Source organism: Phaseolus vulgaris, chromosome 7, assembly GCF_000499845.2.
Source record: "Phaseolus vulgaris cultivar G19833 chromosome 7, P. vulgaris v2.0, whole genome shotgun sequence".
Lineage (NCBI taxonomy): Eukaryota > Viridiplantae > Streptophyta > Magnoliopsida > Fabales > Fabaceae > Phaseolus > Phaseolus vulgaris.
In genome coordinates this window covers 27,081,711-27,098,206 of record NC_023753.2, presented here as the reverse complement: position 1 = coordinate 27,098,206, position 16,496 = coordinate 27,081,711, and the positions used below count along the sequence as shown (strand labels likewise).

The window sequence follows — 16,496 nt, the reverse complement described above, 5'->3', positions numbered from 1 at the left end:
AGGGATGTAGATACTAGATTCATTTCATTGAGACCTCCCTATGTACCTGCTTCCTCACTAGATATCAATCTAGTATATAAATCATCCCATTCATACTTTCTTTGTCATGGAACGAATTGGAAGGTTTAGTGTGTTACATTGAAACTTTCAATAAAAACAAGGTCAGTGTCAACATCTTCCTTTGAGTTGCAGATTCTCTTCTTGTACTTTGACGTATCAAACTCATATGGAACAGGACAATAGAAGAATGAAAGTGTTCATCTAACACATGGCATGGCCCAATTATGTTAACCACTAATTACGAATTATTCATAGGGACTGGACTTCAATGCTCATGTGCAGCTTAAGTAGAACTTGCCTTAGCTATCCATTGTAAAAGTTACTGTTGGTACTCAATAAACCAAATCTATCATGGGAAGGGTAAGAATTAGATCATAGATTGAACTTGTGCACAAAGGAGAAATGGCAGAAAAGGGGAAAGAAAAAGAATAATGAAAGCAACCAGGGTACTTTCAAGGTTCATCATTGCTCTCTTTTATTACTACTTTGACAGATATTGGTGCAGATAGCAGCATCTCTTTCTACAGTGCATTCCCAGTGCCTTGAGTTATATACATAACGGGAGAAAAAAGAGATTAAAAAAAATAATGAGGAAATAGTTTATGCACTGATCAAAGACATCTAATACAAAATGGTTATGCATGGAAAATTAATTGGTTTTTATAGAATTTACTTTCAAGTCATATTTATTAATGATTTATAGAATTTATTGGAAAAACACAACTATTAAACTTGAAGAAAAAAAAAATATAAAAATGAAACCCCTCACCCATGACTACTCACTCACTGACTAACAATATCTCTGCATAACATAGGACCACAAATTTTGAATCCCCTTTAAGCTTTTTCGAATATTCTGGATGATTCACAGTTATGCATGTTCTGGGAGCCAATATTTTTTTATACACTTGGATAAACAAAAAGGGTGGAATAATAAATAAATAATAGTAAGGCAAGATAAAATAATGGGTTTATTTCATGCTTGAAAAGTAGCGTGCATACATAAGTTAAAGCACAGAGTTTTTTGTATTAACGTAGATGTATTTATTTGACACGGTAGAAGAGTAAAGTGAAGACAAAGGTGATAAGATTAAAATCTTAATAAACGCAATAAATAAATGAATAAAATATGTTTTGTATTTTAGCAACATCAGCACTTTTTATAGAATACCCTGCCCTCTTTCCTTGAGGAAGCTCAATTTCCCATAGGCATCTATCTCCATACTCTGACAGACACCAATAGAGAAAACCATCATCACAAGAGAGTCACATGAAATGGCCACAAAACAAGTTACTTTGGTTCATGTAGATGATGACTACATTGACATGGAACTGTGTTCCTCCCCCAACTTCTTCTCATACTCCCTTAGTTCTCCACCATCCAATAGAGAGTTTGAATTCCAGATGAGTGAGAAAGAGTCGTCAACTTCTCCTGCAGATGACCTCTTCTACAAGGGAAAACTCCTTCCTCTTCACCTTCCCCCTCGTTTGCAAATGGTTCAAAAGCTCATAGAAAACTCCAATGCCAACTTTGAGTATGTGAAAACAGCCTCATCGTTGGAACACAGAACTTTTCCCTTCACTGAATCCAATATCTCACCTTCGGAATCACACTTAGTTGGCAGTGATGTGATCCCAACTGAATATCCACTTGGGTTGTTTTCTGACATGAACAACCTCATTGATGATCTTCCCAAGAAGTCTTGGCCCAAGAAACTGATGCAGATGAAGCAGTTCTTGCTTGGTAAGAGACTCAAGGCCTCAAGAGCTTATCTCAAAACTTTGTTCAACAAATCTGGTTGCTCAGACAAGTTCTGTGCCAGTGCTGCAAGCAACATGGGAGCAGAGAAAACACCGTTCAAGTGCAAAGAGTGTCAGAACAAGTACATGAAGGTTGCTAGGAGAAGCCCATTTGAGAGTTTTTATGATAACAAGCAGCACCAAGTAACTTGTGCTGTGATGAAGACCCTTAAAAGAGAGATGCTTGAAGTTGAAGATGATTTCTGTGACCACAGGAGATCTTTCTCTGGGGTTGGTCATCGACATTGTGCCACCAAGGCTTCATCTTTGTCCACATCTTCATCCGGGTCCTCTTCTTCATCTTCATCTTTTTCTCTCAGCTCAGCTGGGTACTATGATTTGCAACTTTTCAAGAGAAGCATCAGCGCAAATTATGAGTTGGAAGGTTCAATTGAGGGAGCCATTGCTCATTGCAAACAGTCTCAGCAGCACTGTAGTTCAAAGAATGGTTCAGATGATAGCCGGATTTGTTCTCAATTCGCTACAAAAATGCACTTGGTGGGAGTTAAAGAATAGCTATAATAGCCACCCCAAGAGTGTTGAGAAAACCTTGTAAGAGAAGAAATAGGCATTTTCATTTTGAAATGCTGTTGCATTTTGGTGGAGTTTACTGTTTGAATTAATAGAGTGGGTTTTCCAGCATTAAATTGTTAAAAAATAAAATAATATTCTACACCTCTCTCTCTTATTCTTGTACTTGTTGCATATACTTTACCCAGGTGTAGTAGAAGTGAACACTTAGCAGCTTCACTATTATTATAATTATTATTAATACTATACTATTATTGTTTATCTCAGAGGAGTAATTCCTTTGGCCAAAAGTAACTTTCAATTTTTCTCAAAAGAACTATGCTTATCACTAACGAGCAAGAATCCACCATGACAAAATTTCTCCAATAGGCATTTGCAAGAGTCTTCTCATTTTTACAAAAGAAAATACTGATGGTACAGAATTTACTGGATCGCATTTCAGGTTCTTTTTAAGATAATGTTCTGTAATTATAATGTTAAAAGTGATAAACTATACGTGAATTACCTGCATACTCTCATACCTGTAACGCGTATTTGGTATCCATGAATCATCTACCTCATCCTCATCTTTGTTGTGAGATGGATTTGGATGGTAGAAAAAGAGAGATAGAAATGTAATAGGCAATATAATAAAAAAGAAAGTAAGGGATTTGAAGAAAACAAGGTATAAATGAGGTGGAGGTGGAGGTGGAAGTGTATATATTTTTATAATCCTATTTTAGAAGTTGGTCCAAACTTATGATTGACATGTGTGCTCTATGGTGAATTTTGTGGATTTGGGACTTCAACATACAAAAAGAAAACCTTTACTTATAAAACTCAATTATTTGCTGTTAATTGACCATATTTTTTGTTTGTTCTATAATTCACTGTAAAAAGTAAGTCCTCTTGTTCTGAAACTGACCCTTTTTCCCAAGATAGATTCCCAATGACTGCTTAAGATTATGTGCCATTATTCTTTCAGTGTTCAACAGATAACAAACAGATAGACTATAGTACTGTATAATTAAAAGTGATGAACGACATATTTTATTCTCCCACCCTTCCTTTGTAATATATTTTGCAGTCTTCTCTATGAAGTTGAAAAAGTAAAAGTGTCCATCTTAAAATGTCAATGAAAACTGACCTTGTAACCAACCAAAAGAGCAAAGATTACAATCAGAAACAACCCTTTGATGGGGAGATAAGCTTAAACACAAATGGAATAGCCTTATTTTAAAAATGTGGAAATCATGTCACATATGGTACCTGAAAGTTGTTGTTTGGCCACTATATATATACTTTATTGAGAACAGTCATGATTAGTAATAGTGAATTCCCAGCAAAGCAGCATGGTTGACTGAAGATCAAAGCACAACTAGCTAGTGCAATTATGTATCCTTGTTGCAATTACCAAAGTACAACAGTAACAGAAAATGATTATGATCATATCCATAATTTTAAAAGGAGCACTAATAATAATAATTATTCTGATTTTCATTCTGCAATGTAATGGTCCCACCCTAAGCTAGGCTTGCATATATATATATATATATATATATATATATATATATATATATATATATATATATATATATGTATGTATGTATTCTTAAAGCTCATGATCGTATGTATATATAGGTGATTTGGGTAGTTCAAAATCTGTATTCTATAAGTGATATAAAAAACAAAACCCAGTGTACAGCTTTACAGACAGACATTAATCCTCACTAGGCGTGCATTTCTTCCTTTCACTTGATTTTGACTAAACATTAAAATACGCGTACATAGTTCAGAGGGCGAATCACATGCCCAAAATTTTGAAGTTGCAAGTATAAGTGGATGCTGTTGTGCACCAATTATACAAACACATAGAACAAGCACAAAGAACAACCAATTCTTTTCCCCACCACCAATTTGTCCTAATCAAGCCATAAAGCAACTGTACTTTTCTCTCTTCTGTCCATATCTCTAACTTGTCAAAGTTTACCTCATGTAATTTATCAACCAACAAGTTTAAAACCTTATCAGAATTCCTAGTCTGGTTTGTACATGCATGAAGTGAAGTGGTAAAGTGGTAACATAGAAATCTGATGAAGGTTATAAGTTGAGGAAGAAATGTGATAAACCAGTTAGTTTGATTAGTACATGCATCCTGAAATATTGAAATGCAAGCATGAAGTTGCTCCTACATGTGCATGAGGGATGGTTTGATCGTTTTGTGAAAGGCATTGTGAGTTATTTATGAGAATCCAACGAATGAAGACGGGGTGTTTGGGGCACATGCAAAAGACACATTGATATGGAATGTTGCAGAAGAGTGAACATATCTAGAGTAACCCTATGAATAAGACTCGACCCTTAGGAAAAGAGGTGATAGATGTTAATGTTGTAGGGGCCTGTGGTAGGATATGTACCCTCTTCTTGGACTATTCTACACTACTTGTTACTCCTTCTAAGTAATGTTAATCTATTTGGAGCATTGTAGAATCATCTCAAGGTAAAATATATCTCAACTTTGGAAAGATGCTTCTTTTTTATAAAAGTCATATTTGATATTACTATCAAACATGATAGATACCCAAAGTTCAGTAATCAGGGACCTTTATATGAAAGATACCATAGATTCAGTACCATTATATGAAAGACACCATAAATTCAGTACCATTATATGAAAGATACTATAAAGTAAAGATGAAAAATATCAAAGAAAGAGGGACTAAACCAAACTCATGAAAAAATCTAAAAATATCTCAAAATTAACTTAATTAAGAGTTTATAACTGTTGTGAAAATAATATAAATAAAGACTAAAAGACAAATACCCTACTCTGTAAAAGTGTTTTCTGAAATTAGTTTTAGATCTTACACAACGTAAAAGAAAATAGTAGCTTTTTAGTCTTGTATTTCCTTAAAATGGTGGGTTTTGTGTTCAGTTAAAATAAAAGTAAAACCAGACATTTAAAAAAGGGAAAAAACATAATCAATAATATTGTGATAATCTCTTTTTTTTTTTAAATTTTGATATTATATATATATATATATATATATATATATATTATCTGAATCTTGGACCTGTTAAGTCTATTATTCTATTCAAGGGTAAGTAGTCGTTTGTTTAAAAACTTAAAAGAAAAAAAAATAACTTAAATATGATTTCAGGCTTAACCTTGAGAAAAGGAGTCTGAATATGTCTAATTTTCCTAGAGTAAATTACGTCGTATTCTTGAAATTTTTTCAAATTACTCAATTTTTACATAATTTTTTATTTTAAAATATTAAATTTTTCTAATTTTTTTAACCCATATCTCTTAAATTTTATAAACATTTAAAATCATGAAATAAAAACCAATTTTTAGAAACCAAAATAATTAGTTGCAATAGTAACTAAATTAGAGAACATTTTAAAAACTAAAAAAAAAAATTAGTTTATGAATTAGTTTCTATTTTTGTTAAATTACCAATTATTTAGTTTCTAAATTTGGTAGCAAAATTTTTTGTTGTTAATTAGATACCAATTTAGAAACTATTTTACAGTAATATAAACTAATTTAAAAACCAATTTTATTTTTAGTTTCTAGAATGGTCTCTAATTTAGTTACTATTGTAACTAATTATTTTGATCGGTTTTTATTTTATGATTTTTTTTAGTGATTATATTTATAATTTCTAATAAAAAAATCATTATAATAGTGAAAAAAAATATAAATGTAATTTAAGAATATATACCACTTTTTATTATATTACTATATGCTAAAATTCATTAGTTTACTACTGATTAGTTTTTGCTAGAAAATCTAGATAGTTAGTTTTAATACAGTTTTTTTTAATTATGACTGTTATAAATAAATTTGAATTCGAGATATAGATAATCTAAACACATATATCTCACTATTAACGTAAATTATTTTAAAATGTGTGAAAGGTTACAGACAATTATTACATCTAGCTTAAAACATATTAGTAATTATATATATATATATATAGTGAATACTGTTGAATATATATTAAGTATTTAATTTAACATAAAAGTTATTTAAATATGAATTTAATGTATGTCTGTATGTGGCTGAAGCTAAATGAAAAAAAAGAGTTTCTCCTAAAATACTTCTATTTTCAACAAAACTAAAACAAACAAAAAAAGTAAAAAATATGATAGATGATGGAGATGAATATGTGAAAAAAAAATAGTGAAAGAGATGATTGTGAAGAGTTTATATAAAAAAATGAGTGAGAAAAATTGTAATCGAAAACATTTATCACTTTTAAGTTTGAGTTTTTGAATTAAAAAAAAATTCCAATTAATTTTTATTTGTTCTCACAAAAATATACAAATTCATAACATATATGTGTACATAGATTTGATACTAACACAAATATTTGTTCTCATTAAACAAAATTATATTTGTTCTCATTAAACAAAATTAAAAATAGTTAGCTGCCACATTGAGTCGAATAAGCTAACTATATTAGTGTTCAAGAGGAAGTGAACTTTATTAATGTCGATGTTAATTCAACACTAACACATATTTTTATTTATTAAATAACTAACGTCAAATTAATCAATATTTATGTTTTACATATATATAAAAATTTATACTTTTTAACTTCAAAAAAAATTAACCTTTTTTTCTTTAGAGTCAAGCCAACTATTTTCGCCAACCTTATGATTTGAAAACTAATTTGATGTTTTCCTATAGTGAAAATATATTATAATATAAAAAAATCTTATATTATTATTTTTTAGAAGCCTGCTTATTTATCGTGTAAGTTATAGAACAATTTTTTTTTGCATTCTAAATACGATTATAGCGGTAACATCCAATAAGTACACAACATGAAAGGGTAAGTTAATGAAAATAACACATAGCGTCATATAATATTAGCATAGAAATTATTTTATCATTATATTTTGATTACGGTTTTAATTCGTAGTAATTTTTTTATGAAGAAATAATAAATAAATATGGATCATTTAATGGGTGACTCAACTCTTATACAAAATAAGAAAAATAAAAAGAGGTCAAATCTCACACCCTTATCTATCTCAAACTCCACACTAAATACCTCATGTTATGTCTCTAAAAGACCAACAAATAAACACATAAAGCCCTTAATCCAAAAACAAAACTATCAACATATACCACCCTTAACAGAAGTCAAATAGATAATACACATCAAATTTCACAAAATCTAAAGAACCATCAAAACCCCATCAAACAGGATAGATCTTTAAAAAACTCCATTAGTTAAATCAATATGAATACACCAACATACTCAAACATACACAAGTACCCATTTGTCACAATACTCTTATCATTAGCAGACCCTCCAACAAAATCGGTCCCGCTTTAGACCCTAATCGTCCATAAATCCTCTTTGTTCTAATGTAGGAACTACTAGTACAAAACAACCCCTTACTCTACTTATAGACCAATTCAAATAAGACACTTCTATTTAATATATTTGATGCAAACCAATAGTTCCATGCACCATTCATAATAAGTAAACTCTGCATGTTTTAATTCATAGTATGAATATATAAGAAATATTAGACAATGTATCATCAACCTGGTGTATCATTGAATGGTCTAATGATTGTTCGGCTAGCACAAAACACACATTAGAATGCTCAAATAATAAATACTTATTAAACAAATAAATCACATAGTGTTTGTTGGTTCAATAGTGTCAAAGTTCAAGAGGGGATGAATTGACCTTTTAAAAGTTTCGCGCAGTACACAGAAAATAAATCGATTTATTTGGCAATGAACAAATTTATTTTAACACTGTTTATGTTTAAAAACGTTTATATCAGCCAAGTTATTCTTGAGGTTATGCAGATTAATTTGCAAGCCACACACTGATTTTAAAGAGAAACTTCAAATTTTTAAGCAAGTGATAAAGGTTCAATTATTAGCTTGTCAACCAATTGGGTAACCTATCACAATCAAACCATTTCAGTTGTAATTAACAGGCCCAGAAAGAACAGATTTATTTTTGATTGAACAGATTCAATTTTAAACAGATTGACAGATAAGCAAGAATTCGAGTGTCGGGATGAAGAGAAATGAACACACAACAATTATATTGATTCACTCAAATGAGCTACATCTAGTTTAATCCAGGTGAAATCCACTAAACAAAACGTACCAAACACACTTAGACCAGTAGCAACACCTCTAACCAAGCCTTAGAGCCAACCAAGAACAAGCACACTTTTGATTTGTAAAATCTTTCAAGAACACATGCTAATTCTCTGTAAATCCTTTCTTTTTATAGAAAAACAACTTATAACATATTTTCAAAAAACAGTTAAAGCTGTTATAAAAAGAACAAATTTATTTTCAAAAGCAGTTAGAGAATCTGTTATGTGAAGGAGACTTAGTCAAACACTCTGGTGCAAGGATAAAACGAAAAAACTTTTAAGGTAAACATAGCACCAGACTAAAAAGATTCTATTTATTTACAGATGAACAGATTTATTTTTCAAAACGATAACAGACAATTCTTAACATGTAAAACACAGTCGTTTTGATGGAATGAAGACTTAGTCAAAATACATGATGCATAAAACCAGATTTTCAAAAGGACTTAATCAATGCATCAGATTAAAAAAGAATCTATTCATTTAGAAAAGAACAGATTTATTTTTTATGCCGTAAGGATGTTTTTGCAAAACATGTGAAAAACAGTTTCAGAAAATTTGTGCTTACTCTTATCACATGGTCGGAGGTTAAGAGGTGAGTTACCTAGCAAAAAACTTACCCTAAATAACCTCTAAACTATATCTAAGACATTCTTAAAACAAATATAAATACAAATGAAATTTACACAAATGGCTTAATCAAACACATATCTTTAAGGGGCACCAACCATCTTCAAGAGTGTTTACTATCATCAAAACTCATAGGTGATATGTCAGTATTAAACTGTCTATAATACTTTTATGGATTAAATTGTCTAAGGTCTCAACATGAAATTATTGATTTTCTTCGCTTGAACGTTACAAAATGATGTTCGAACAACAAGAATTACCAAAGTTATTGACTTTTATTGCTTTCCATGGCTTTAAAAAAAAAGAATAATCTTAACATTTCTTTGCCCAAATCTCAAACCATAACGTCTTTGCTTAAATAATAATAAAACTTTTATATATACTTGTCACCACTTAAACGATTGATGCTCAAAACTTAAAAATTTAATCTAAAATATAATAAAAAAGCTTTTGTAAAGTTAACAAAATCAATTCGTATTCTATAACGTTTCTAGTGTACTTTTTCATTGTTTATGCACCTAACATGCACCGAATAGTTTATTAAACCAACTCTGTGCATTCTTACATATTAAAAACAGAAAATCTCAAAATAATTATTTTTCTGAATTATATTCGTGTTTTCTCTAAGTCGGTTAATCATCAATCTTCTACTGATTCGTATTGTGTTTGATAATTTGGGAATCACCTTTTAATCATAACATTAATATAAAAAAAATAGGAACTAAATAAATAAAAATGAATATAAGTAGGAATCATTATTATTAAAAAAAAGTTAAATTGTTAAAATTGCGTCAATAATCACATAATATTGAGTTTTTAAATATTTTTTTGGGTAAATCAGTTACCACCTAGCGATCATTTTATCCTTTGCCTGATCGAGGTTGAAGAAACATGTTTATTAGGACCGAAACAGCTATGATAAAGAAAATCAAATATTTATTTATTTTAATATATATATATATATATATATATATATAAAATGTGTGTTGAGTCTCAAAAGAAAAGAACAAAAATAGAAGTATATAGAATGTAGCATTAGATATTTTGCATAAAGTACAACATAAGAAGAAACCAATAAAAGTGTCTCATATCCAACCAGAAAGATATTCTTCATCAACAACAAACAACAAAGGAACAAATAATAAAAAGTATATCTGACATGATATGACATTAATTTTCTATAAGCTAACAGTGAATTTCATTAAAAGATACCAGTATTAACTAATTTACCAAAATCATAAATACATTGTAAGTATCAAAGAAAACAAAAACAACATCTTCAATGTCTCACTTCCATTATTCTTTTATCTCCTCCCACAAACTCACATCTTTTTGTTACACTCACTTAAAAAGAACTTATCTTCTAAATTAGTCAAGAGTCGTAATTGGTTGTAAGCAGACTCTCTTGGATGGATTAAGAGAATATTTTTGCAATAAAAGCATTTGTTTCTTACATTTGAATAATGTGACTCTTTGGTGGAATAATTGTGTCGTGTAAAGGTTATGTACGTTTTATGTAGTTGTTGTGTTCGTAGTATGTTAAGGTGTTATGTTTTATGTAAAGGGGTTAAAAAAATGTCGTTTACTTTTGGATGTTAATGTTCGGTGAACTGATTATATTTGTATGTATTTTGGAGTTTGACATGACGATATATTTTGGTTGGTGTTAAAGGTGGACTTTTTTTATTGTTTTTTGGGATAATGATTTGTTGGTAGTTTTTGTTGGGAGTTTGGGATAGACAGGGGAGTGAGGTCCTATATTTTTCTTCTTATTTTCTGTGTGAATGATAAGTCACTCCTTAAATGATTCATATTTATTTATTGTTTCTTGTTGATAAAAAAATATCTTAATTCATCTATTTCGTAGAAAAAGAATAAGAAAATTCTTCTATAACTATTCATGTCTAGAAATTGTATATAAATTATATTGTCCCTTATCACCACCCTTTTTACTATTTTGTGTCCCTAAAAGATTTATAATCTTCTATAAATTTCAAACTTTGCTATACGATTGTACTTATTACGACATGCATGGCATTAATTAATTTTAAACTGTGATAATGAGAGGTATTTGCTGTATAATTTGATTTAGTTTTTTTTAATATGCAGTTGAATCAAATTTAAAATTTATATATAACTTTATTTGATTTAGTTTAAAAATAAAAACACATTTGAACCAAACAGAAAATTTATTTATGAACCAAAAAATTATGATTTGGTTTAAATAATTTTTCAGTTTTTAATTCGTAATTTTTTTAAGATGTATAATAGTTTTTCTTTTACATATTTAGAAAAATATATTAGTGTGATACAAATAATCTAATAATTAAGATATAAACGAGTTACTTATTAATAACAATATCATGCTATAATAATTAATTGAGAACTCAAGTTAAGAGAGACTTCAAAATTCATTTTAATCATAAACATGGAGTTTTTTACTGTTTTGTTCAGAACACATATTTCTTTTTGCCCGTTTTTATTTACGTTTTTCACTCTCTTGAATCAGGATTATATTGTGAATTAATTTAGAGGGATTTCGAAGTATAATCTAGAGTGATTTTGTAGTGATGTTTTTTTTTTAATCAGTATATATATTACTTGTATTTGGCTAACTTCGTCCAAATCAATTAAAATTTTCAATTAGATTAATTACAAATGTAGGGAAAGAAAAAAAATAGGATTAAGTTAATAGGCAAACTAGAACACAAATTGCAGCTTTTAGTAGTATGAGCTAGCCTTGAGTGCATTAAGAACATTTTTATAGAACATTTTTCTCTTAAATATGAATTATATATATAATTCATGTTTGTATTAAAAATTTAGTTTTGTAAATTTTTTTTTTAAGATCTCAAATAAGAACATATTATAACATAAATAAATACAAACCTAATCTTATAAATTGATTTTTCATTTATTTATCAAAATGATTTAACAAAAGTTTGTTCAATCTATATCGACCCTAAAATTTTGATGTGAAAGAGATAAATAAGATTAACTTATTCTTTTAAATATTTTTCTTAATAAATATTGATAATTAAGGATTGAATCTTCCTATCACAAAAGCCAAACCATGTTATCTCTAATAAAAAGTGCCTTTTAGTAAATATCTGAATATGGCTCTTCTTGATACGTTTATGTTGTAAAAACGTATATATAATTTTTCATAGACACTTTTTGGAGTTGTAAAATATCTATATTCTTAGGATATTGGTGTTTTAGTAGATGCGATATGCTAAAAGTGAATTTTGGTTGTGATATGAAGGTGAAAAGTGGTGTTTTATAGAATAATATCGTTTTCAAAATAGATAAGATTCGGTGAATATAGAAGCAGGAACAGGGACAAACGTGATTAATACTAATGTCTGCGGGGATTTGGATGTTTTGGACTGAAATTTTCTAACATTTTCACAGCTCTCCCACCATCTTTAGGGTTGCATTGCATGTCTTTGCTTAAGAACCCTAAAATCCAAACACAATACTCACAAAACTACTTCTTACCCCACTCGCCTGCAACTTGCTGCAACTTGTCGGAACCTAAAGTGCACATTTCATTATGAGAAAGGAAAAGTGCATCAAGAGTTGTTTTCATTAATTTAAATCTGTTTTTCTAACAAGCTTTTTCGGTTCATGTCTACAATTTTAATTCTAGATATTATTTTGAAAATAAATTATTTTTTTAAAATAAATCTAATTTTTTTTATTCAATAGTCTTAAATCACTTATTGAGACGTTTTTTATGTACAGAATAACTCAATTAAATTTGATGATTGATAACACGATATTATCTCTCAATAAATTTAAATTTGAAATAAACTGAATACATAAAATATATAATATCATAAAAAAGAAACCCAATTAGAGCACGTTGTAATTGGGAATTGTACTGGTAGGCACCGGACGAACGCACGTGGCCGACCGGCCTTATACACTAAATGGAAACGAACGCACGTGGCCGACCGGCCGTATACACAATAAATGTAAGGGCATTTATGTGACAAGCTAAGGTGGTTAAGATACACCTCCGAAGAATAAGGAATATGCGTTTAGAGAAGATATGTTCCCCGGGTATTCCGGAGCACGACTGACAAGACATATCCATAACCACCCTGAGCCCAAGGGATAGAAAGCCCATTAGGCAATCCTATAAATACTGTGCTCAAGCCAGAGAAAGGTACGTTTTCATTCACTTACGAAACTGCGCTTAGAATCTCATACTTACTTGAGCGTCGGATTGCCTTCGCAGGTACCCTCCCCCGCCCGACCGAAGTTGATAGCACGAAGGGACGACCGACCAAAGGAGACAGCAAGAAAGGACAGTCGACCAGAGGAGAAGAAGGTCAACACGTCAGCAATTGCACCACGTCAACCGACCGTGCCTGGGCCCCATCTCTCCACTCAGGTACAATTGGCGCCCACCGTGGGGCCAAGGCAAATCTTCAATTTTTGAAGCTATAATGGTTGCGACAAGAAACAACAACGACGCTATGGCAGAACAGATGACTATGATTCAAATCCTCCAAGCTCAGATGGAGGAACTGCGACAAAAGGGGATGGAAGACCATCGTCAACATGAAGAAGATAGACGCCTCCAAGAAGAAGATAGACGCCGCCAAGAAGAAGAAATCGCCTTATTAAGAGAGCAGAATGCACGACTCCAACAACAGGTCGATAATCCCGAACGAGAAGGCCAATCCCATATGGCCGACCGAACCGCCTCTCGCATACCTACACCTGCCAATACCAATCCTGCTTCCAGAGCTGAAACAGTCGAAAGAAAGTCAAGGAAAAGGGGTCATCCTTTTACAGACGAAATTATCACCACTCCACTTCCTGACAAATGGAGAGGCCTCGTCATTAAACTCTATGACGGCTCGACCGACCCGGACGAACACTTAAATGTCTACAAGACGCAAATGACTTTGTATACCACAGATAACAATGTGTGGTGTAAAGTATTTCCCACGTCGCTCCAGGGAGAACCTCTTACCTGGTTCACAGAGCTGCCTCCAAACTCCATTAACGATTTTGACACCCTAGCCGCAAAATTCTCCACTCAATATGCCACTAGCCGACCGCATCACATGTCCTCCATGTCTCTCCTAGCGGTACAACAAGAAAAAGGTGAATCTCTTAGAACCTTTCTAGATAGGTTCAACAAAGCATGCATGAACATCCGAGGGCTCAAACAAGAGGTTGCATTGCACCATTTGGTCTCGGCCATCCGACCGAGCCGTTTCACTGAAAGTCTCATCAAGAAACCACCTCAAGACATGGAGGACCTTCGAACTCGAGCAACCAAATTCATGCAAATCGAAGAACACATTGATTACCATCAACGGTTCAAAGCTGTCGGATTCGGAGCCCTTAAAGACCAAACCCAAAGTAAAGAAAGAGAAGTCGAAACCAAACGAACCGTCCGAACCTCTCTGAGGTCCGACCGGAATAGGGGAGGCCGAATCCCCAGGTTTAACAGTTACACCCCTTTAACTGTGCCGAGGGGACGAGCCCTAGATGAAGCACTACAAACGGACCTAATCCCGACATTGAAGCAGTATCAAACACCACCGAATGCAGATACTGCTAAGCGTTGTCAATACCATCAGAATTTCGGTCACACGACCGAAGGATGTCAAGCTTTGAAGGATAAAATTGAAGAACTCATCCAAGCTGGCCATTTACGGCAGTTCGTCAAGAGGACAAGGAGTTCAAGATCCCCACCACGGAATACTGACCGTCCTTCCCGTGGTGTCGACCGGTCGTACCGTAACGATTACAAACGCCACACTGACCGTAGCCAGACTTCGCGAAAACGCAGCGAAAGCCCCGTTCGGCGTACACGCCCCCGTAGCACAAGTCCCGACCGAAACGCCCGACCTCGCCAACGAGTCCGCGAAGTCATCAACATGATTGCTGGACCCGTTAACTTGGGCGAACCGAACCACGAAACAAATTATATAGCTGGAGGATTTGCCGGTGGCGGGTGCTCAAATTCCGCCCGAAAGAAACATCTTCGTGACATCCAGTCCGCTCATGCTACCACGAGGAAGCGTCCACATATACCTCCGATTACTTTCACTGACGAAGACTTTACAGCCATAGATCCAGCCCAGGACGACCCCATGGTCATCACTGTAGAAATTGACAAGTTCGCAATTGCCAAGACTTTGGTAGATCAGGGTAGCTCGGTCGACATATTGTATTGGGACATTTTCAAGAAAATGCGCATCCCAGAAGCACATATTCAGCCCTATAACGAACAAATTGTAGGGTTCTCAGGTGAACGGGTCGATACTAAGGGGTACATAGACTTGTACACAACCTTTGGTGAGGAAGACGGCCTCCATAAAACAATAAACGTACGATACCTCCTGGTTAACGCACAAACTTCCTACAACATCCTGCTCGGTCGTCCGTCCATTAACAGATTAAAAGCCATTGTGTCCACTCCACACTTAGCCATGAAATTCCCCTCGGCTAACCACGACATTGCAACCATCCATGTCGATCAAAAAACCGCTAGGGAATGCTATGTAGCAAGTTTGAAAAGTGAGCCAACTCGACGACTCTATACAACCAATACGGACGACCGAGTCCCGCAAAAACGAGGACGTTCCCCCACACGGCGTTCCGGACGACACATGTCCCGTCGTCAAATGATAGCCCTTGTTGACCTCGACCCTCGCATGGACGATCCCCGTATGGAAGCAGGAGAAGACTTGCATCCATTCCCGCTTCGCGATGATCGCCACACTACGCACATCGGTACTTCGCTGAAACCGGACGACCGAATGGCCGTCGGGACGACACTTGTTAAAAATTCCGATCTTTTCGCCTGGACAGCCGCTGATATGCCTGGTGTAGACCCACAGGTTATCACTCACCGATTATCACTGTATAGAGAAGCTAAACCAATAGCTCAAAAGAAAAGACATATAGGCGAGGAACGACGTCAAGCCGCACGTGAGGAAGCAGACAAATTGTTACAGGCTGGATTCATTCGGCAGGCCCATTACACCACATGGCTAGCCAACGTGGTTATGGTGAAGAAAGCGAACGGAAAATGGCGTATGTGTGTTGACTACACAGACCTCAATAAAGCTTGCCCAAAAGACTCGTATCCTCTGCCTACCATTGATCGTCTCGTCGACGGTGCAGCCGGGCATCACATCCTCAGCTTCCTTGATGCCTACTCTGGCTATAATCAAATCCAAATGCACCCGGCCGACCGGAAGAAGACGGCCTTCATGACTGATTCCGGCAATTTCTACTATGAAGTAATGCCCTTCGGACTCAAAAATGCCGGAGCCACTTATCAAAGACTAATGGACCACGTATTCCACGACATG

General features: G+C 33.4%; 1 protein-coding gene across 1 annotated transcript; it reads left to right on the top strand.

Moving 5' to 3' along the window:
• Positions 1-1,180: 1,180 nt before the first annotated feature.
• LOC137829631 (probable membrane-associated kinase regulator 4) lies at positions 1,181-2,535 on the top strand. Its single transcript, XM_068636480.1, has one exon. The coding sequence runs from the start codon at positions 1,336-1,338 to the stop codon at positions 2,374-2,376; it is 1,041 nt and encodes a 346-aa protein (XP_068492581.1). The 5' UTR covers positions 1,181-1,335; the 3' UTR covers positions 2,377-2,535.
• Positions 2,536-16,496: the final 13,961 nt, after the last annotated feature.

What these genes read in the sequence shown, in the direction of transcription:
- LOC137829631 (XM_068636480.1), top strand. Translation starts at nt 1,336, where the DNA reads ATGGCCACAAAACAAGTTACTTTGGTTCATGTAGATGATGACTACATT.